The sequence below is a fragment of the Nilaparvata lugens genome, chromosome 7 (assembly GCF_014356525.2).
Source record: "Nilaparvata lugens isolate BPH chromosome 7, ASM1435652v1, whole genome shotgun sequence".
Classification (NCBI taxonomy): Eukaryota; Metazoa; Arthropoda; class Insecta; order Hemiptera; family Delphacidae; genus Nilaparvata; species Nilaparvata lugens.
The window spans coordinates 51992540-52016192 of record NC_052510.1 but is presented as its reverse complement, the minus strand read 5'-3'; the positions used below and the strand labels follow the sequence as shown (position 1 = coordinate 52016192).

Below are 23653 nucleotides of genomic sequence, written 5' to 3'. Positions count from 1 at the left end.
GCGTTTGCTTCGACGCTCATATCTTGAGAACAATGCGTTCAATCGACATAACTAACTATTCGAAAATAAAGCTTGCTGAATTCTCTACACTTTTTGTTCAGATTACAAAAAGTAAAACAAATTTGGGGAGTCCGGTCTGCATGCGATGAACTGGAAAACTTCCAAAACTAACTTCACTCATAAAAGTGTTGTAAAATCATTAATAATGAGTAGGTTAATAATATTGATTGTAAATTGAATGGCGAGTGCCTTTGTTAAATAATCGTTCCAATAATGTTTATTCAATAACACGTACTCTCATTGGAATGCGATTTTTTTATTGGGATGTGCTAGCACAAGTTTTAGACTTGTTAGTTTTAAGAAAAATGATGATGATACAAAAAGAGTTTCTATTTTTACTCATGAAATAAGCATTATATAATTTAAATACATCATATTTATTTTAATATTATTTAATGCAGTTGAGAAAACATTAATTTGTTTGAGAATGTAAGCATCAAGTCTGCTTAATTATATATAGAGAATGAACAATGGATAAGTTGAACTAGTTAAGAAATTATTGTTAATGAAGAAAGTATTTGTCAGTTACTTATTTCTCCCGAGTGCTTCGTCATTTTATATGTAAAAATATTATTTTCAATACACATAGCTATTTCAAACTCCCTGTTTGAAAAGTTTAGCCATAGGTGTGGAGGATGGCTCTCCCTAATATTTCCAATTACAAATAGCACATAATTATAAGGTCGAAATTTTCCTGTTCTTTCTCCTGTGTATTCTCAAATGATTCCTGTCACTTGATCGTTTCTTATTTCATCGCAACTTATTATTGTAAGTCCCGGTTGCACAAAATCCGGTTAAATTTTAACCGTGATTAACTCCACCAGAACCAATCAGAGAAGGCGTTTTTGAAAAGACGGCCTCATTGATTGATTCTCTTGGAAATAATTACGTTTAAAATTCAACCGACTTTGTGCAACCAGCAAAAAGAGTCGTTTGCAGAGTGCCAGCATGTAGTAAATACTCAATGTAGGTGTTCCTTCTTCTGTAGTGACAGTTTAAACAAAAAATTAGCCTAAACTGAATCAAATCAATGCTACGTTAAGCTTTCTTTAATATTATTCATTGTGAGATTAAACCATTTAATTCAATGTAAGCTTTCACTGTGCAAAGGCACTAAAGTCAAGTTTGCTATAATTTCATCCATTTTGAGACTAAACCATTCAATTCAATGTAAGCTTTCACTATGCAAACGGCACTAAATATGGTCTTATTATGCTTTTCAGAAACTTCAAACACCTCTCCATATAGCAAGTGGTAGAGGCTGCCGAAATACGATAGAACTTCTTCTGCAGCACGGTAGTGATATCAACAAACAATGCAGTGTAAGTTCTTTGAAAATCATTTTACCTATAAGTGCAGATGAACATTATATTGGTCAAAGCATACTTTCGTGTGAATATTAACTAAGACTGAAAAAGTTAGTGTATATTGTGTAAATTTTTGTAATTCATAACTTTTAGGCTAGTGTACTTAACATAGGTATTTTGTATTGTTAAACTTGTTTTTGTAAGTTTTTTTTTGGAAGTCCGCAATAACTTTTATACTGACAAAATCTATATAACGAATCATAAATTTTTTATAATCATATAAATCAATAATTATTGTCGAAATCACAAAAAAATCATCCTCTCACAGCTGTTAAATAGCAATTAGAATTTAGAATTCGATATTTGGGTTTGGGTGCTTATAAATAATATCCTTTATGTAGAGATCTGGGAGAGATCTCGGCCTCAAGTCTGATAAGTCAGCCTTGACTTATCTCTCAGCCTAGACATCTCTAAACTTTTGACCAAAGCATAATGAGACAAATCCATAAATACAGCGTTTATCCTGTATATTTAAATATAACATTTCATATTTTCGGCCCTCTGTTTCGCTACTGATAGAGGTCTATATCAAGAAAAATAGAAAATATGAAATTTATTATCGGTCATATTTTAGGCACATGGGAGAGAGATCGCCTTCAGTCCGGCTGACAGATCTAACTGAATAAGGCTGATCTCTACTAATACATAGATAAGACACGCGTGTAAGCAAGAAAAAATATTCAAAAGCGAATAACTGGGCGACTTATTGATAGACTGCTTGATTGAATCACTCACTATCTTCTTCATGATACTTATGTTAGGTATGTTACTAAATATTGTTCTGTGCATCCAATATACAGTATAGGCACCTGTAAGTTCAATTAAATTTTATAAAGAGTTTAAACCCCGATAATCATTTATAAACACTCTGTATCATACCTGTTTCATGTTTATTTATTGATAAGTTGATTCCAATTTCGATAATTAAAATGAACTATCTAATTTGTCCTATATAGGCTACGTGCAAGAAAATTCTTATCAAATTATGAACTCGCCCAGTACATCCATGACGTTTTGCCATTATTCGTGACTCGGAATGAAGGTCGATATCAAGAACAATAGAGAATATGAAATTTATTATCGGTCTCATATATTTTGGGCACATATTTTGGTCTATGGCTCAATCCAAGCTGGAGTCAATATTTTTTTGCTACAAATCTCCAATTTCAAAGTATATTATCTTTATTGTGTTTTATTTTACCCGCCTTTGCGGAGCACCTGCTCATGATATAAACATTGAATAATAGCCTAATTAAATTGTATTTTCTCCAAACAGAACGGTAACACCCCATTACACATGGCTGTGGAGCTGAATGATACTGAAACAGTAGAAATGCTAATCAACAAAGGGGCCAATGTCAACATCATGAACAAGGTGAGTGTACACTTTACACTTTGATTGGTTACACTTTACATTTTGATTGGTTGTACTTTACACTTTGATTGGTTACACTTTACACTTTGATTGGTTACACTTTACACTTTGATTGGTTACACTTTACATTTTGATTGGTTGCACTTTACACTTTGATTGGTTACACTTTACACTTTGATTGGTTACACTTTACACTTTGATTGGTTACACTACACTTTGATTGGTTACACTTTACACTTTTGTTGGTTACACTTTACACTTTGATTGGTTACACTTTACATTTTGATTGGTTGCACTTTACACTTAGGTTGTTTTAGGAGTCATACGGTAGCCTTTAACTATAACAAATAAAGCTGTAGTAGCTATGGTGAAAGTGATATTTTCGAGCTCAAAATTTAAGTGATTTTACTCTATATTTTGTGAATATTTGAAGTTTGGTTTTTGTTTTAACGGAAGTTTCATTATCAATCTATCTAAATTTTAAATTCTTTGTTTTATTCTGATTCATAGTTTCAGATTGAAGATTTGGTGTTGAAATTGAAGTGAACATAGCCTACATATTTGGACGATTTGTTACAAAATCAGGAAATTGAAGAAGTTTTGGGCAATAGCCTGTTTTTTCTTTTCCGACTATTGTATTGTTCGCTCTATCTAATAAATAAATAAATAAATAATAAATAAATAAATGAAGGTTGTATGGCATATTGCTCAATTGAACCTTATGGTGTAGTTATAGACTGACTGATAAATTTGTAATTCAACTGTCGTAACAACTATAACTCTATTTCGCTGTCCTCATATGCTGTAAAGGGTAGAGATAGAGCCAGCGATCCCGAGTCCTTTCCTACAGCGGCAAGACTAGGCATCTAGGCATATATGCTCGAATATATAATCTCATATCGAGTATAAACCAAAAGGTGATCCTTCTATGCTATAATAGACCTGTAGAGTATAAACCAACAGTTGATCCTTTTAGGCTATAATAGGCCTACATAATATTTATAGCCGCTTTGGCTTAGTATAAAATGATTGAGCGCTTCTATACAGAGATTGACTGCTGGTGTAACATTCATATCCAGCAAACATGATTTGATTTCCGCTCAAAAGATAATTTTTAGGCAACAGCCTGCAATATTTGCAGTCGCAGAAGTCTACAGAATGGCTGTTGGTAACTGTTTTTTTTTTTTTTGCTGAGGGTGATGCAAAAAATATATTTTTTTATGTTTGGGTTTCCGTTAAATTTGACAAATTATATGTGAATATAATATTCACAGATCATAGGCCTATTTTTTGCATCACCCTAAGCAAAAAAAAATTTTTTTCTTATGTTTGGGTTTTCGTTAAATTTGACAAATTATGTGAATATATTCACATATCATAGACCTAGGCTACACATATAGTTTTTAAATAAATTATTTCATCATATATTGTACTGTCAAACAAATATCTATAGGCCTATTACCTATTTTATTCATTGAACATTTTCACACCAAAAAGATTTCACACGATCCTCTCTTCCTCTGTAACTTGACTAACAAATTTCTTCCATATATACGGTAATAACCAAAGAAGAATTAAAAAATATATACTGGTTCCTCCAAAACTAAGTCTAACAACCAAATAAGTGGAAATAACTTTTTAATTATTCGGGAACTACAAATCTTTTTCTAATTCATCCGTATAGATAATAGAATTGCTCTCAATTCCCTTATAAATAAACTGCTTTCTATTCTTGATTCTGTATGTGAAAAAATGTTTGACATAGAACTCCAAACTATGCTGCTTAGTGATAATAGCCAACCATGAACTGCACTTAGGATCTCATATCAACTTTATTTTATCTTGTACGTGAATTCATTCAAATTAATTGACATGTGATATTTGAATTATTTCAGAGGAGACAAGCGCCAATACATTTAGCAGCTGAATGTGGCTTCACAGATATCTGCAAATTATTGCTCAATGCTGGTGCCAATATAGCTGAAAAGGAGCAGGTAAATATATTTAACAGTAGCCTTTTATGTTTGTTAGGTACCTACTTTTACTTTCAGAGAAGTATACCTCTATACATTTGTTATTGGCAATATCATGTAAGTCGTCATTATCCAAATACAATGTATTTTAATATAATTATGTCATAATTGTAATTTTATTTCAATTTTCAAGTTGGTCCATTCCTTACCTCCTATCAATTGTTCTGATTGTTTAAATTCAGTAGAAGAACATACCAACTTGGCATACAGATTAATCTTTCAAAATACCGTACATTAATAAATCAGTGTGAAATTATTACAAGCCTTGGCAAATAACACATGTTTGATAGTTTGATTCATTTGAAAAAATGTGAAAATTCCCATCATATACTCCTTTAATTGAACAATAATTACGTTTTATTGTAGACTATATGTCACTATGTATATCCTATATCGATGCAACAGATAAAATTTTATAGTTTACTGAATTATGAACATTAATTAATTCGCTTATCTTTTTTATCATAATCTCATCATCATAATTATGCCGTGAGCTTTAAATAAAATATTTTTTTCCTTATATTATAAAATAAACTTATCCTGGTGTAAAGTTTTTTCGTTCTTCTGTTCTGCTATGCCAGAAGAAGCTTGATAGTACTCTTATTGATCACATTTAATACTCGAAATATGAACTGAAATTATTCTTATGAAGCATCGAATAAATTAATGAATTATGAAATGTAAAGTGTCTAAACCCTTCCTACTCGTGATTAAACAAGGAAAAGATTTAGTAAATCATATTCGTAATTGTTGTCCATTTATATTGTAATTTTTATAAGTTATTTAATTATAATAAGTAAATTATTACAAGGTAATACATATCATAATTAATATTTGCCTATATTTGAGGGTCGAGTTATGAGGAGAGGGCCGGCTACGCCCTAACTTCGCTCACTGGCTTTTGTGATAATAGATAAACAGTCATTCTATTTTATTATTGCTCTATCCTCTATGTAAGTTATATTGTTTCAAATTTTTGTAGTCTACAGCCCTGTTTCTAGGACACTTATTAAATCTAATGGAGCATTAAATCTATATGGGTTGAGTTGTCCATTACTTGGCTTACGTCAATAAGATTTAAGCAAGAAAAACATAGGCCTGATCCGATGAGTGTTTTACTGATTCTTCTTGAACAATATTTCTTGTTGAAAAATTGTAAAACGTTATTTTACATTTGAATTGTTATTAAACTTTGATAAATGCGGGTATAAGGAAGGTTGATTTCAATCTGAAGTATAGTACTTTGTATATTTTGAAGAATTTTTTATTCAATTAATTGGTTCACTTGGGCCCGATTCATTATTTAACTGATTTTATTTTTACAGGGTGGAAGGACACCTTTATACATAGCAGCAAGAGGTAGTTTTACAGCCATAGTAGATATGATTATAAAAACGTCAAGATTGGATTATCCAGAGCCGGTTAGTCCAAAAATTTATTGTTACTCAATTCATTCATCATGATGAAATTTTAATATTAATCATACAATATAATAATGCGTATTGTGTAGTAGCGAGCCTCCATGTTTTACTATTGAAATGAAAGTATTCCTTTCAGAATGTACAGCTACTGATTCAAGATTCAACTAAAAATATACTATGTTCATACGTGTTTTTTCCCTTATAGCTACTCTTGAATATAAATAAAAATAGAAATGTTTCGGTTGATACCATAACTATATCATCATATAGCCGAAACACGTTGTAAGTAAACAATTTTAAAAATATGGTGTGGCGCACTCACACAACTTTCCTTGCTCATATTTGAAACTACGATCAGACTTCTGTATATGTGTATATATAATTGTTTTCAGAGTACTTTTTCTTTGTGTGAATTGTGAAATTCGATGATTTTTTCAGTCGTCATTTTTTTAAAGTCGTCAAAACAGCTGTTCTACAGATGAAATATCTTGACTATGTGCTCTTTTTATGAACTGCGCTACCTACCTACCTCATGCACGAGAAGGAGGTTACTAAGTCCATTTCCCAAGGATGGGGTGGACCCTCCATTGGTTTCCCAGAAAGGAGACTCATGCCAGTTGATAGAGCTGATAAATAACTATACAGGGTATGAATTTGAAAAAAATCGGTCAAGTTATTTTTGAGAAAATCGTGAAAAACATGGTTTTTTAGTAATTATCCGCCATTTTCCTCAAGAATATTACGGAGCTCCTGCAATTTTCCCAGAAAAAAAAACTCATGTCATTTGATAGGGCTTATGAATAGCTATCCATGGTATAAATTTGAAGAAAATCGTTAGAGCCGTTTTTGAAAAAACCGTGAAAAACATGGTTTTTTAGTCATTATCCGCCATTTTTCTCAAGAATATTACGGAGCTCATGGAATTTTCCCAGAAATGAGACTCATGCCAGTTGATAGTGCTTATGAATATCTATCCATGGTATGAATTTGAAGGAAATCATTAGAGCCGTTTTCGAGAAAACCGTGAAAAACATGTAATTTTAGTCATTATCCGCCATTTCTCTCAAGAATATTACGGAGCTCCTAAAATTTTCCCAGAAATGGGACTCATGTCAGTTGATAGGGCTTATAAATAGCTATCCATGATATAAATTTGAAGAAAATCGTTAGAGCCGTTTTCGAGAAAAACATGAAAAACATGGTTTTCTAGTAATTAACCGCCATTTTTCCGCCATCTTGAATTGAATTTTATTGAATTTCTTATTGTCGGATCCTCATGGTATAAGGACCTTAAGTTTAAAATTTCAAGTCAATCGGTTAATTAGGAATGGAGTTATCGTGTTCACAGACATACACACATACACACACACACAGACCAACACCGAAAAATCATGTTTTTGGACTCAGGGGACCTTGAAACGTATAGGAAACATGAAATTAGGGTACCTTAATTTTTTTTGGAAAGCAATACTTTCCTTACCTATGGTAATAGGGCAAGGAAAGTAAAAAGGGTACTTAGATTTCTATTTTTATTTATATGTCCATGCGGTTTGTTTGAAGAAACCCGCTACCATATCCTTATTGACAGAGATCGATTGATTCATCTAGAAGAATGAATAGGAATGCCTCAACATTGAACTACAAATACATGACAGTATTTTTCCCAAAATGTGAAAATGTTTAGCATAGTTTTAAAAAATGTCATGAAGGTCTATGTGTGAGCGACTGTGTGAATCGAGTTGGTATACTTTGTGTTTGTGTTTGTATTGCATGGATGAGAGTCAATTAATATTGAATTATGTTAGATATCTAGGTACTTATCAATTGTTCAAATGAATAGCATGTTGTGATCTATCCACATTGTAATTAATGAAGAGCATTTAATAGCCAGCATTCACGAATGAGCTCAGGCGGTGATGATAACTGACAAAACCTCTTGAACCTCTTCTAGTTCGTGTTATATATTTTACTCATCATCATTATTATACTACGACTATTATGAAAATGTGTTCTTAATATTAGAAAATGAAGAAATAAACATTACTCCTCACTTCAAACATCTTACATTACTTCTAAATTTCAAAACACTAGTCTTTATCCCAATGCTTTGTTCCAATTTGCCCTCGCTCTTATTGAGATTCTTGTTATGAAGTACGTGAACATTTTAGGAATGACTTTGATGCCATTTTCTTGTTTCCACTGTCTTCCATTAAAAAATCAAATAGAATATCAATCTATTCCGGTAAATTTGATTTTTATATTGATATACAGAATGTCTCACGGAAGGTGTAACAACAGCTGAAGCCCATAAATTCTACATAAAATTTGCAACGAAAAATGTTCAGTAACATTAATTTCTGATATCGACCTTAGTTTTCGAGATCTATAGATTTCTCGATAATTTGAAAACGTCAATACAGTAACTATAAAACTACCAGAATCTCACTATAAGGATATAGTTGGAAACAGAAATAAATTTTCAAGTTTCAAGTTTCAAGTTTCAAGTTTTATTGTCTACATCAGCAATACAACAAAATAAAAAAAAATAAAAATAAATAAAAATCTCATCAGATACCTATAACTAACAATTTAAAGATACTAAGCACTTCTGAAAGGTTAATTTGGCACTATATAATAATGTATCATTAATACAGTAGAAATTAACTTTAAACTTATAAGTGCACAACTCATATCAACATTTTGGAATAATGGTACTGATGGTGGAAATGAACCTTAACATTTTATGTGAGAACCGATGCAAACAAAAATACTATTCACAAAAGAGCTTCCGCAAAGCCCTTGTCCGTGAATAGGAGTTTGAATAATGGGACATATGAAAATGATATGACACATACACACACGCATTCACACAGTCATCAATATTCGACAATTGACACATCGGAGCATTCCCCTCGTTACTTATATCTCATAGTGATATAAACTTCATGTGAACAGTGGGGAGGAAATCTTATTTTCAATAAGATTCATACAAATCCTGTAAATTTGTTCCTTTACAAATCCTGTGAATTTGTTCCTTTTTTGAACTTTTAATGAGCGTTCAAACTGTTTGAAATTTGGCTTTGAACTCGACAAAAAATGTACTTTCTTAAACTTTGAGCGTTCATAAAAAGTTTAAAGACGTCAAACAAAAGAGCAATTTATATGAATCTCATAGGTAATTTCTCCTTTTTCCAATATTATCCTTAATATTATAGTTTGACTAATATTTTTCTAGCTATTGACGTTTTTCAAAAATTTACACTGTCTTCAGAAATGTTCTGGAACTTCTCCATATATGATGCGGTGAAGAAGTGATTACTCAAATATTGCCAAATCCACAAAAATGAGTTTATTTAAAACCAGACTCGAGTTTCAAAGCCATACTTGGCATCATATACAAGTCAACCAATCAATAACTTTTATTGGAAATGCATTTTCACATTGTTGGGTCCTGCTAAACCCGTGGGTTTTTCAGCAGGTGCCATATCAGAACAAAATTATTCACAGCGTTAAATTAATATGAAGTATGAATGAAATAAAATAATTACAATCATAAGAAATATAATAATTAGAAATAAAAAGGAATAGAGTTAATAAATATCATTATGAGTATATGAGTTTCCATTGAAGATAATGCCATGTATGACGTCGGAACTAGAGTATGGTTTTAAATAAACTTATTTTTGTGGATTTGACAATATTTGAGTAATCACTTCTTCACCTCATCATGGAGAAGTTCCAGAACATTTCTGGTCAGTGTTCATTTTTGAAAAACGTCAATAACTAGAAAAATATTTGTCAAACAATATAAGGATAATATTGGAAAAAGTAAGAAATGCCTATATTTTTATGTAGATTTGACAATATCTGTGTAATCAGTTTTTCAAAAATATCGAAAGTAATTTATAAATAAGCACAAAGCAATGTTATTATAAAAGCACTTTATTTTATATGTTGTCAACCCATTACAGAACACACACACGCACACCTCCAGTGCCATCATCATCTGACAGTGTCACCAACCTCTCATTAGATTCATAGATTTCGAAAACTAAGGTCGATATAAGAAAAATTTACTGGGAATTTTTCGATGTAAATGTGATCATGTGGAATTCATGGTCTTCGGCTGTTACACCTTCCGTGGGACACACTGTATATGATTTGGAGATATATATTCAAATATATCATTTTTATGAAATATTCCAATGATAGTGAAATAATAGGAAATACTTTTTCGCTAATTTTCCGTTTCCACTGATTTCTGTGAGAAGTGTATAGTTGTGATTGTAAATATATTGTATAGTTGTATCTTGGTAAATCTAATATTTATATTGATATGTATTGATAATACATACTACATTCTTCTCCAATACTTCCCTTTTCTTCTCCTCTTCACCCTTCATTCCTTACTTTTATACCCTGTACCTGCGTATTACAAGGGAAACCATAGTTGGCTAGGTATTTTTCCACCTTTCTTTCTTTTCAGCACACCCCGCCGCCATGAAGCCTGTTTTTGTATTTTATTAGAAATTTATTTTTGATTGTGATTTTTTTGTGTTTTGATTCATTTTATGTATATTGTATTGTGTTGATTTGAATAAAATTATTGATTCTTGTTAATTTATTTCAACATTTGTGTGTGTGTGTGTGTGTGTGTGTGTGTGTGTGTGTGTGTGTGTGTGTGTGTGTGTGTGTGTGTGTGTGTGTGTGTGTGCTTAGGAAGATGAGAGCGCAGACAAGGATACCGGAAGCGGGGGTGGCGCGGACGTGACACTGAGCCTCGTGCGGCAGCGGAGGCGGCGAGTAAAGCTGGGTGGGGGCGGTGGTGGTGGGGGCGGCGACAGGGAGGCGGCGAAGGAGGGAGGAAGTGGCCGGCTGGCGGCCATATTCAAGAAGGTGGCCTATCACAAGCTGGACAGCGCTGACTGGAAGAAGCTGGCCCTACACTGGGCGTTCACCGACGACCAGATCACGGCTATCAAACATCAGTATACTGGTCAGTTCAAATCAATACAAGTTCCATCATGAATCACAATTGAGAAAAATTCTATAGGCTATACGTTTTTGGAGACCAACGAGTTTTTCAACATGAGTATCGAATGCATCACCCCACAACTCAATAACATATTGAAATTAGAAATGTTCATAAGCAACATTTTTCTTATACGAGGTGAATCAAATGAAAACCTTAGAAGTGTTATATATTATTTATTTCGACAACTAAGTAAAACTTACATTTACCATTATTTGAAATAGTCTCCTTGAAGTGTTATGCAAGTGTTCAACCGCTTTGGAAGCGAACGAATACCAGTTTGAAGAATTCTTTTGGTTGTGCCTGTAGCCACTCATATGCACCGCGATTTTAACTTCTTCATCACTTTGGAAATGCTTGCCATCCATTGCATCTTCATGCCTTCCGAACACATGGAAGTCACTAGGAGCGAGGTTTGGAGAATAAGGTGGGTGAATTAGGCATTAAAATTTGATAAATCCTGGATAGTTTGAACCGAGAGACGGGCTGTATGTGGTCGGGCGTTGTCATGCTGTAACAACACACCTGAATTACAAATCCTCGCCGTTTACTCCTGCTTGCTGGCCGAAGTTGATTTTTTAAGCGATTTAAATAAGAGGTACTGTTTACCGTCATTCCCCTGTCAATGTATTGCTCCAAAATTACTCCGTTTACATCCCAGAAGAAAGTCAGAATGAGTTTTCCTGCTGATCGCTGAGTTCGGATTTTTTTTTTGTTTTGGCGATGAGCTATGGCACCTTTCCTTACTTGCTCTTTCTGTTTCTGGTTGATGGCAATGTTTGTTTCTGGACAAACATGAATCACGATACTGTATTGTCATCCTGCGATGAATTTCCATTGGTTTGAAACCTTAACTGCTCAAGAAACGTATGACTGATCGCTGATCTAACGCGGTGCATATTGATAATGGGGCGGCCATATTGCAACTGAAGTCACCGCTAGTTGTGTGTAGCAAGGTCACTTAACGCACCTGGTGGTCATTGTGTAAACTTAAACAAACATCCCTGCCAATTACCGGATCAATCCTATAACTTCTCGGAACTTTACAGCACTTTTAAGGTTTTCATTTGATTCACCCTCGTATCAAGCTCTTAAATTTTATAGAAATTTTTATGGATCATAGATATTCTATTACATCTGGATATAAAAATCCAAGTATAGATTCTCGTGTACCATTTGAATATTTTTGACTTGAAAATGGCATTAATATTTTGAAGCATGTTGTGAATAGAAGTTTTTAATAAATTTACTTGAATTTTTTCAAATTCCTGATAAATTCAATTATTCAATTATTTATTGCCAAAAAACAACGTAACAAATCAAAGGTTAATAATTCAAACACTTATCACAAGAAGATAAAATAAAATTAACTACCCAGAACTAAAAAACTTGAATTGTTTCAGGCGGCACCAGCAAAAGAAAAGTCAAATATGAAAGTAACCCTCACCAAAAATTTAATAATCGATATCTTTATTTCACCTAATATGCTGGTTTACTGAAATTCCCAGATATCTGATGGATTGAACTCGTACTAATGGTATTTTCCTCATGTGCCACCACATTTATCATTTGATTTATGTTACTATTGTTTGATTTCTTAATGCTCGAACTTGAATAAATTTATGGTTATCCAATAACTGTGGGCGAGAATGTAATGTGTTTTGTTTTATTTGCATTTAGAGTCAATAGGTGTTCTTGAAGCCATTTTTGAACTTTTTTTCAATTATTGTTGGCATAATCAAATGTTTCTGCCAATATTTACCCACTGAATTGGCATTATTAATGTTTCCACTCACTGGAAATTAATGTGGTGTAATCTCAGAAGACAGAGTTGTGCTATTTTCAGCAGATTATTTACATAGATGAGGAATAGCTGGGATAGAACTGATCCTTGAGGGATTCCAAATTTTGAAGTGAAACTAATATCTGTATTTTTGTTTAAAGTAAGGTATTGCTTCCTATTTGCCATTATATAATGGCATAATTGGCTAAATCCGGTCGTTTCTCAGAAAAATAACAAATGCAATAAAAAAAAAGTCTATTATAACTTTTTTAATGTACAACATGGATATAGTAATTGTCTAATGGTCAATTAAGGCTCAACTCACACTTACGCGACTCAGGTCGAGAAGAGACTCGACTCTAGTCGAGAGCATGTGTTTTCAAATGGTGACAGTCGCGGAGACTAGAGTCGACTGGTCTGAGTCACCATTTGGAAAAACATGCTCTCGACTAGAGTCGAGTCTCTTCTCGACCTGAGTCGCGTAAGTGTGAGTTGAGCTCAACTCATTCATATCAAACGAAAATCGTTTTAGACTTTTTGAAGTTTTTTATATTTCAATGATTACTGGTATATTTCTAGGTAAAGACAGTTACAAGGAGCATTGCCATAGGATGCTGTGGATTTGGTACGAAGGTCTTGAGCCCGAAGTCGATCCGATCAAGGAGCTCTGTGACAGTTTGGACGCCATTGAAAAACGCAAGGTTTCTGGTAAGATTCACTGCTCAGCAAAATATTCAAACAGCATAAAGTGGAATGAAGCAAATAAGAAAATCAAGTAGGGTAAATCAGGAAAGAAAAAGAGATTGATCAAACAGCTATCCTTATGAAGATTTTAGCACAGATAAACCTAATATTTGACTATATATACAGTATAAATATATCGTTATTAATAAGCAAAAATACTGTACCTCCATATAAGACAGAATAGAGTAGGCCTACCGTACCTAATAAAAGTTTTGAAATATTGTCCTTTTCTTCTACTGAAATAGTGTGTATTGATAGTGGGAGGTATGATAGTGACAGTATCAGGTGAGTTCCGAACCATTATTGGGGAATATACAGTGAAATGTATTGTCTCTTTTATGCTTAGGGCTACTTGTAATATAAATAGAAAAAATATCAGTACCCTTTTTAAAGTATTTTATCACAACAAAAATAAAACTTGAAAATGGCATGAGTTGAAACATGTTGTGATAAAATAATTTAAAATAGGCTACTGAGATTTTTATTTCTATTTTATAGTAAAAAGTATGTATAATATCTGTAAACAAACAGAAAACCTTCAAGTAGACCAAAATTTACCAGAAATAACCATCAATCAGAATTAATAATGTTAATCTTCAAGTAGTAGACCAAAAATATCCATATATCAATCAGAATTCTTCGAGTCAGAATGAGTGGAAAAAACTATGTATCAATTGCTCAAAAACCTGTTAAATTTTAATCATGAATTCACCACTAAAACAATTCGAGAAGCCTTTTCCGATTGGTGCTCATCATGGCATTAAATGATTATTAAAATTTAACAGTCTTTCGTGCAACCGGGCAATAGAGTTGGAATCTTGAAATTATTGTCAATAATTGCAAATACTTACTGAAGAACATATACATTTCTAGAGAATTTATCTCTGAAAATAATTATGTCTCTTGAAGTTATTCAACTCTCATGGACTGGAACAATTTTGTAGTTATGCTTTTTGTAGATGCTTGGATAGGAAAGTTATTCATGAGTTTTGCATTAGTCAAAACATACGAATTGTTCAAGTAGCTGTATTGCATTGATCGAGGGATGTGTCAATAATTAATGAAAAATAGAGGTTTTCTTGAATATTAATTTCCCTAACATAATAATTGATTCTCTGCTCTTTTTCAGATTATATCAGGAGGAAAGTGAGAGAAGAAGAAGAGGAAGAAGAACAGGGCACAGGAGTTGGATGCAACAAGACAATTTCCAGGTGTAAATGGAAACGTTGCTGGGCTCTTAAGCATTGCCACATCTTGTAGCAGATCTGTGGCACCTCTTTAAGCAGCTGATTTTCCATCGAATCCTGCCGAAATCAGCTGTAATCCTCGCTAAATCAGCAGATTTTTATTCTCTCCTTGCTTATTCCTCGGATGTGACCTTGCATGAATCATTCAATTTTCGTATTGAACCGTGTGTGAATAGAATTTGATCCTCGCTTAATCATGTAATGGGTTTTATGTGATCGTGGCTTAGGCTTAAATGCTTGATTTCAAAGAAATCCTCACCTGAAATTAACCAATCTTTATCGCAATCTTGGCTGAGCGTGCAGTATTTCAATGTGATTCTCTGTTAAATCAGCTAGTTTTTATGTGATCCTTGCTGAAATAGGTATCTGGTTTTCAATGTGATCCTGGTCCGTCACTCAATGAGGGATAAAAAAACACTTTCCTCATATAATATAAATACATAAATATTTTAGAAGAATTCCAGGCTTTTATAGTATCAGTTTGTATGCTATTCCATTGGTGTTAACGTCTCTTTTACTGCCTCATAGAAAATGTTAATGTCTCATTCAAAATAACTTTTTCGTTATCAGTATACTGTCTATAATGAATAGGAATGTGCAACCAGTCTTTCAGTAATCTCATTGTTCTCTCGTTATTTGTTATCATAGCCTATGGTAATGTTTCTGACACTTTGAATGTTTTCAGATTTCCTATATCTACACCTTTTCCAACTGTATTTGAGAAATTATCAATTGTAATTGAGAATAGTCATTTATATTTGAGAAAACTTCAGATATAAATGGGAATAGTCAATTGTGTTTGAGAAGTCATCACTTGTAATTGAGAATAGTGAATTTTATTTTGAGAAAGTATCATTTCAATTAGAGAACATACAATTTGAAATCGAGATGTTGTCAGTTGTAATTGGGAAATGATTTTAAAAAAACAGTACTTCCAGTACCTACTTATATTTTTCATAACTGTACTCATATGAAATAATATGATAATATATTTAATATTCCAATAAAACGTTTAGTTTTTGAATAAAACATTGTTTTCAAGCCCCAACATCCATTGAAGAATTGCCGAATTGTTTGATCAAGAGATTCAATTGATTGATGATAAAGTTCAACTTTAACCAAGGAGATTTCTCTATAAACATAGAGAATTTGATCTTCATCAAGTGCAATGTTTCACAAAATGTTTGGAGACAAAAGTCGCGTTGCCAATAGAAATAATTCTCATTAATCATTCGTAAACAGTACAGGGGAATACCTTCACCATTGAAAATATTAATTTTCCCCATGCGAAGCCTATGATGGTAATTGGAATACTGTGTATGTAAGTACAGTATCCTTTCCTGCTCAAATCAAACCTGCCCTGTAGGCTACAGAAGAGTCACGACATGTCAATTGGAAATTTTTTTCATTTTCAATTGATATATTCTCATTCACATTTGACAATTTCTCAAATACAATTCACTATTCTCAATTACACGTGATGACTTCCCAAATACAATTGACTATTCTCATCTACATCTGACATTATCTCAATTAAAAGTGATGTTTCTCAAATACAATTGATACTTTTTCAAATTAACTTGATACGGTACTTTCTCAAATAGAAATGGAAAAGGAGTAGCCTATCATATATAGGTTGAAACGTAGCCTGGTGATTCTTTCGACCTCAATGGAAGGCTAATCTATTCCAAAGTTAGCTGGTCCAAATAGATTCCTTTGGCTAATTATAAGGTTGTTAAAACCTATTGTTAAAACCGGTTGACTGATGAAAAGTTGAACAAACTGCAATCAACTTAAATTTCAAAGTACTGTAAAACATGAAATACTTTTTGAAAATATAGTCAATGTTGAAATACATTAGCCTACGGTAAATTGAGTTTAAAATAATCAATAGATTATTCAATTGATGCTGAAAGTAAGAATAGAAGAGAAGCCAACCAATAGAAGAGAAATATTATTCATTTCAGATATCAATACTCAGGTCTAAACCTCTACTCAGGTCTCATTAACACTTCATATTACGAAAAAAATTAGAATCAATATTCATAAAGGATAAAGTACACCTATAATATTTTAATGAACCTTGACTGGCCCAGTAAACATCCTTATTAAAGGATTGAACAAGAGTTCAATGGATTGTTTAAAATTAAAAGTCCAAGCTGTTTATGAGCTCAATACAGTGAAGACCTAGTCAAATCAGACTTCTAAATAATAAAATAATTTAGTAATACAAAATTACAATATTCTCATCTTGAAATACTTTATGAAATAGGTACTCAAAATCAGTAATCTAAAATTGAAATGTTTTCGAAATTAAAAACTTGGAAAAAGTAATTGAATGTGAGTTTACCGTAATAAATATAAAAATGATATGCATAAAATGAATTAAGAATCATGTTAATAAAATACTATAAGCACGATAACATAGAACTAATGCAATTTGTAAATCACAGAGAACACAGTAATATCAAACAAATCAAATTTATTTAATCCCAGCTCCTTCATATTATCCAGTAAAAATAAATCACTAAAAAATGTGGAAAATATAATATTATTGATGCTACCTTATCAAGCAGCATTTTTACTAGAGGGTTTCTATAGATTTTGATCAACGAAGGAGAAATTTGATTTGCAGATGGTTCAGTTAATTAATCTAGTCGAATAAGTTGAGTGTAAAATAAGTTTCTAAAGCTAAATGTAAAGGATAGAACCAGAGATAAGCTTCAATATGAAGAGCTTGGAGTTATAAAGATCCGTCCAAACAAGGATATTGTTGTAGGAGAAAGCTTTATATACTAGTCTAAAAAACTAGTCATGAAAAATTTCTATCTTTTTTTCAGTATGGTTACATAAAAAAACCGTATTGATATAATTTTTCATATCGTTAAAACGTTGAAATATCAAAACCTGAAGAAGATTCCAGATTCTTCCAACTTTACTGTATTTTATTATTAAAAAGCTATAAAATACGAATAGTTTTATCTCTCATGAATTTAAATTTGATTTCGCAGCCTCAAGTTTTAAACCTGATTAAATGTAGTATGAAAAAAGAGAAGTTTCAATTGATTTCCAAGATAATGATATGAAAATAATTGGAGAAAATACCTCCAGTCAATTAAGGTGCCTTGTTTCTTCTATTTCCAATCTCATTCCCCATCACGATGGGAATTTGTGTAAAAAAATTTGAAAGTAGCCTTCTATCACAAAAATGTAAAATATTAACAACTAACTGAAAAATTAACAAGACACAGTTCTTGTATTGATAAATAGTACAGATTGGTGCCTTGATTCCATTCCTCTCCATTATTTCACCTCAGCATCCACATAAGTATTTTCACTAAAAGATAGGAACATAATATACAAATCATAATAAAAAAGAGACATATAATAGTAGAGAGTGAATAGAATACATCATTGAGCTGCTAAACATCTTCATCTTAATTAAATTAACTGATTCTAAATAACGATAATTAGCGGTAATGACTATCACTTGAATTTAAAAATGAATTATGAAAGAATATCAGTAGAATAGCCAACTTTTCTTTGAAAAAGAAATGATTTCAAAAGAAGTCTGAAATTTTGATACTGTTTCCATATGGGATCATAATACTCTGCATTTAGAATATATTGGTAAAGGAGGAGTGACTGTAAAAAAGAATAGAAAATTGTACGAATACGAAATCCGACTTTTGTATATTTCAATCGTATCTGAAAGATCTTTCAAAGTGACAATTGCATTTCTTGAAGGCTTGAAATCTCTGGAAATAGGAGACAAGTTTTTGAGAATGTTTGGCCTTTTCTGAAAATTTGTGGACAAATAATATTACATGTTACAGCCTGCTACCTCATAACGCATAATTCATATTAGAAAAACTTTTGAATTCACATGATATTCAATTGAATTATAATAAATTCCTATTAAACTAGGACCGTACCATAATATATATGCACACGGTACTTCAACGTACATGAAATTCCTAATTGCAATATTGGAATGAGATTATAGTACGGAATGCATGAATGGAAAGCTCTAAAATTCACATGATTGAATTTCTATTAATTCCTATAACATTTGAAAGGTATTTCACCGTAGCCTACTTGTTAATCCTACTTGCAATATTGCAATGAAATTAATAGTACGGAATGCATTTATTTTAAGTTAGGTACAGTAGCTTCGTATATTATGGAACTGAAGCATTCGGAAGCACTTGAATTGTTAGTAAGTTATTTCCTTATTGAAAAAATATTATTTCCAATATTGGATGTATTCTGTTTATAGTGAACATCTTCCAATATGCATAATATGTATCTCCATACAGGTATAGCTTAGTTACATGTCAATACTTGATGGAATTAAAGATACCTATTTTTGAGTATATGCTGTTGAAAAAAGGAATGAAATAAAGTTAATATTCTCTGCACTCCAACACACCATTGATGAATTAAACAATCATTGAGGAAATAAAATACAGTATTGAATAGGATATAGTTGTATATCATGCTTGAATTATGTGTCCTTAAAATCTTCTATTGCCAATATTCCTGTTGCATAATATGATTGCTATATATATATTTGCTATATGGTTGTTATCCAGCTATAATATTTAAGAGAATTTATAATAATATTGCACTTTATTTTCAAACTTTCCAGAGAATTAATTGTTGTATTCCTAGAAGATTATCCTTGTTATTTCTTCTTTGATTGTGCAACTAGAGACATATCGATTAATCCAATTTATTGTGATTGTATTTATAATTTCAATTGTACATATTTGTAATCGAGTTATAATATGCTCAGATTTTTAAAACTAAATAAATATTTTAATTGTCTGTTGTTTCTATTCTTTGACCATAACCAACTTAATTCAATTGAGCATATGGAAATAATAAAACGAACAGATTACCTTCACGTACCGTATTACCATGTCGTTTGTTCTGCATAAGATGAAGTCTGAAGCATTATTATTACATTGGGGAGCTCAAAAAATCTGTATTGTTGACATCCTACTGTAGCACTTTATGAGAACTCAAATCTATTACCTGCTGCAATATATTTTATGCATTTCTTTATAGAAAAGTAGCATTTGTACGGTACAGGTTGCATTTGACTGTATACTAATTTTACTCTATTATTAGGCTGATTATATTACACTTATGTGAAATGAGTAAACAGAGTGGCCAAACCTTGTTAAATGGTTTTATGGGACAAAATGAAAAGAAAATCAAGAACAACAATTTTTCTAAAAACGCTTCGTTTACCAGATATCCGCCATTTTTTATTTGTACAAAATAATTTAAACTTAGGATCAGTTTTTGACCAATTGGGTTCATATTTGGAATGTTTCATACTTATTAGGTGAAGACCTAATTGATGAAACATAACAAGATTAATAGGTGAATAGAAACGATACAGTATTGTCAGTTCCACATAATTTTCAATGCATTAAGGCATCAAAATCATCTTTAGGCAGGCATCTTCTTCAGACAGCATCTTCTTCAGGCAGCAGGCAGGAAGACATATTCTTCATTAAGGCATAAAATAATCTTCAGTAGTCTTTTTTGGTTAGACAATCTCCCGAGACGAAGAACTATTAATTGGTTAGACAGTCTAATCAAAAAAGACCGAAGATGATGTCTTAGGTCATTGAAACTCAATTTTGGCTCAAATAAATTATGTGGAACTGACAATATCGTTTCTATTTCACCTAACTATGGAGAAAATCCACAATATTTCTGTTCATAGTGTAAATAACCAGATTAGTTTGACAATACATTTCAAAATGGCGGACATTTTCAATGATAACTACCAGAAAATTGTAACTTTTGTCGAAAAATGGTGAGAATTCTTCAATTCAGATCTTCTAATTAGAAATCGAATGATTCAACTGCCAAAACAATCGGACGACGGATACCTACCACCACAGCATTGATCAGTAGATCTCTTATATTACAGATGGAATTAAATAGAGAATGCACTGATTCAAATGCTAATTAATATATAATATACTAATATAATGAGCGCTGCTATCCAGATATTGTCAGTTTGGTGTAAGCATTCCTGACTGGCAATTGGGAGGTACCGGGTTCGATTCCCGGGCTGGCAACTAATTTTTGGATAGTAGTTCTCATCGAATTTCCATCTAGCTGTTAACCCTGTTGTCAATGTCTGCAGTAGCAGAAGTCTTCGGGGTGATTTGCAGCATTTGTTTGGGATTTTCGTTAAATAATAATTATATCTCTTATATTCTAATAATATATATCATTTTATGACCATTAATTCCATATTATTTTCAAGTTAGGCCTACTGAACGATGTTGCAGAACACACCGTCAGTGTCCGAATGACTGTATTAGGATACCGTAGTCTATTCCGAAATCTAGTTCATTTTTTTGAAACAGCCATTACAGAATATTGTAAAAAGAATAATAAGAACTCTTTTAATGGTATTGATCGCCAGCTATTGGGAATTACGTCCATGGGGGCCCTAGCCAATTATACTGATTTGACATGGAATTATTTCAAAAACCAATTTAGAGAAATAAATTAAATAAACTATGGATTGAGAAACAGAATGTATAGACCCCAGAGATTCAACAATAATTATGGTAAAAGAACTCCTGAGTGCAGAATCCCATATCTTTGAAGTCATTACCTCTGGAATTGCAAAATTTACAAAGGAAAGGTCAAGTTAAAACAAAATTGAAATTATTTTTCATTACAATAATTGATGATTGACATAAGACATATGGTTGGATTTAACAGTATAAATGCAAGCTCACAATAGTTTAGTCAGACTAGCGATCATTTAATAGGTATTATTATTATTATTTGGAGAATTTATAATTCGTCTGGCTTATAATATTTGAAATGTTCTACTGAAAGGGAATCTTCTTATCTTTTGTCATTCTTGCTTTTTTTTATTATTCTTAATTTGTTTTGTTTGTAAGATTTCTTTTTATAAGTGTATTTTTTATTTTTGTTTGTTATATTTTCTATAATAAACTCCCATCTTCTGGGGGTACCAGGACGAAGGAAAAAATTATTATTATTATTATTATTATTATTATTATTATTATTATTATTATTATTATTATTAGACCCATAGGCCCATAGACCCATTATACATAGACCCATAGGTGCGATCTCCATTATAATGAAAATACTGGAGTTTATTATGCACAAAGACCTACTCAACTATTCAACACAAAACAATCTGCTGAATGAAAATCAATATGGCTTTGTACCCGGCAAATCTACAACACAACTGCTAGAAAAAGTATCATACAAAATAAATAAGAATATAGATAAAAGAGTAACAACCCTTGCAGTACTACTGGATCTGAGCAAGGCGTTTGATACTATCCAGCATGAAATACTGATAGAGAAGTTGAGCAAGATGGGAGTATTGGGAATGGATCTAGAGTTATTGAAGAATTATTTCAGTGACAGAGAAACAATGGTGAAAATTGGAAACAATATTAGTAAACCAAAATCTCAAACATTTGGAGTCATTCAGGGTTCCCCTCTATCACCACTACTCTTCAACTTATATATAAGTGATCTTAAAAACTGCAACTTCAAGGGAGAAGTATACAACTATGCGGATGATACCATTATGCTATTTGCAAGTAAAAGTTTAACAACTGCAGCTGAAAAATTTACAAAAAGATTTGAACACAATAACAAAATACTTTCACAACAACTATATACATATAAACAGTACAAAGACAAAAACAATAGTATTTAAAAACCCAAAAATGAGTATAAACATCCTTGACCCAAACAATAGAGTTAAAAGTCATAGCTATAAATGCTTCACCACTTTCAATCCATGCAACTGTAAGAAAATTAAACACTCAGATACAGTAAAATATCTTGGACTGAATTTTGACTCAAACATGAAGTGGCACACCCATTCCCAGATACTAGCAAAAAAAACTGAGGTACATAGCACATAGGTGTTACCAAATGAGAGAATTACTGCCTCTGAAAGCAAAACGAACAGTCTACTTCAGCTTGGTTGAATCTCAAATACGATATGGTATAACTGTCTTTGGACATGCACCCAATTATATATTGAACCCAGTAAGTCAGCTAATCAACAGAATCAAAAGAATATTTTTCCAAGGAGTGGATACAAACACTTTAAAACTGCTCTCATTCAGAAACCTATACAATTATATAATACTGCTGAAATACTATTTTGAAAATGCTTATCGACGTACCAATGAAAACAGATACAACACCAGACACACACAATATAGAACACCAGAATACTTCACTGAAATAGGAAAGGCTGTACCACAATATTTTGTACCATCCATTCTCAATAGTCTACCGAATCATCTACAACATCTAGACACTTACAGACAAGTGAAAATAGAAATTAAAAATTACTACTCCACAATTCAATAGATAAAAATATCACTCTTACATTATTACCACGAAATAAACACATCTACAAATCTGTATTTCCTAAAAAATTTCCATCCATAAATTCAAATCTTTGAAAAATATCTCTGAGTATGTACAATGCCTCAATATAAGCTAAAATTAGCTTCATGGGGCAGCCACAAAAATATAAGAAAATT

General features: G+C 32.0%; 1 protein-coding gene across 1 annotated transcript in view; it reads left to right on the top strand.

Moving 5' to 3' along the window:
* LOC111046113 (ankyrin repeat and death domain-containing protein 1A) overlaps window positions 1-19892 on the top strand; it is an 88518-nt gene extending 68626 nt beyond the window's left edge. The window contains exons 7-13 of the mRNA XM_039433063.1: window positions 1284-1382; window positions 2704-2802; window positions 4698-4796; window positions 6161-6256; window positions 10976-11252; window positions 13651-13779; window positions 14945-19892. Of these exons, the coding sequence (XP_039288997.1) occupies window positions 1284-1382; window positions 2704-2802; window positions 4698-4796; window positions 6161-6256; window positions 10976-11252; window positions 13651-13779; window positions 14945-15075 (930 nt within the window). The 3' untranslated portion in view covers window positions 15076-19892. The remainder of the gene's footprint in view (window positions 1-1283; window positions 1383-2703; window positions 2803-4697; window positions 4797-6160; window positions 6257-10975; window positions 11253-13650; window positions 13780-14944) is intronic.
* The last annotated feature ends 3761 nt before the right edge of the window (window positions 19893-23653 follow it).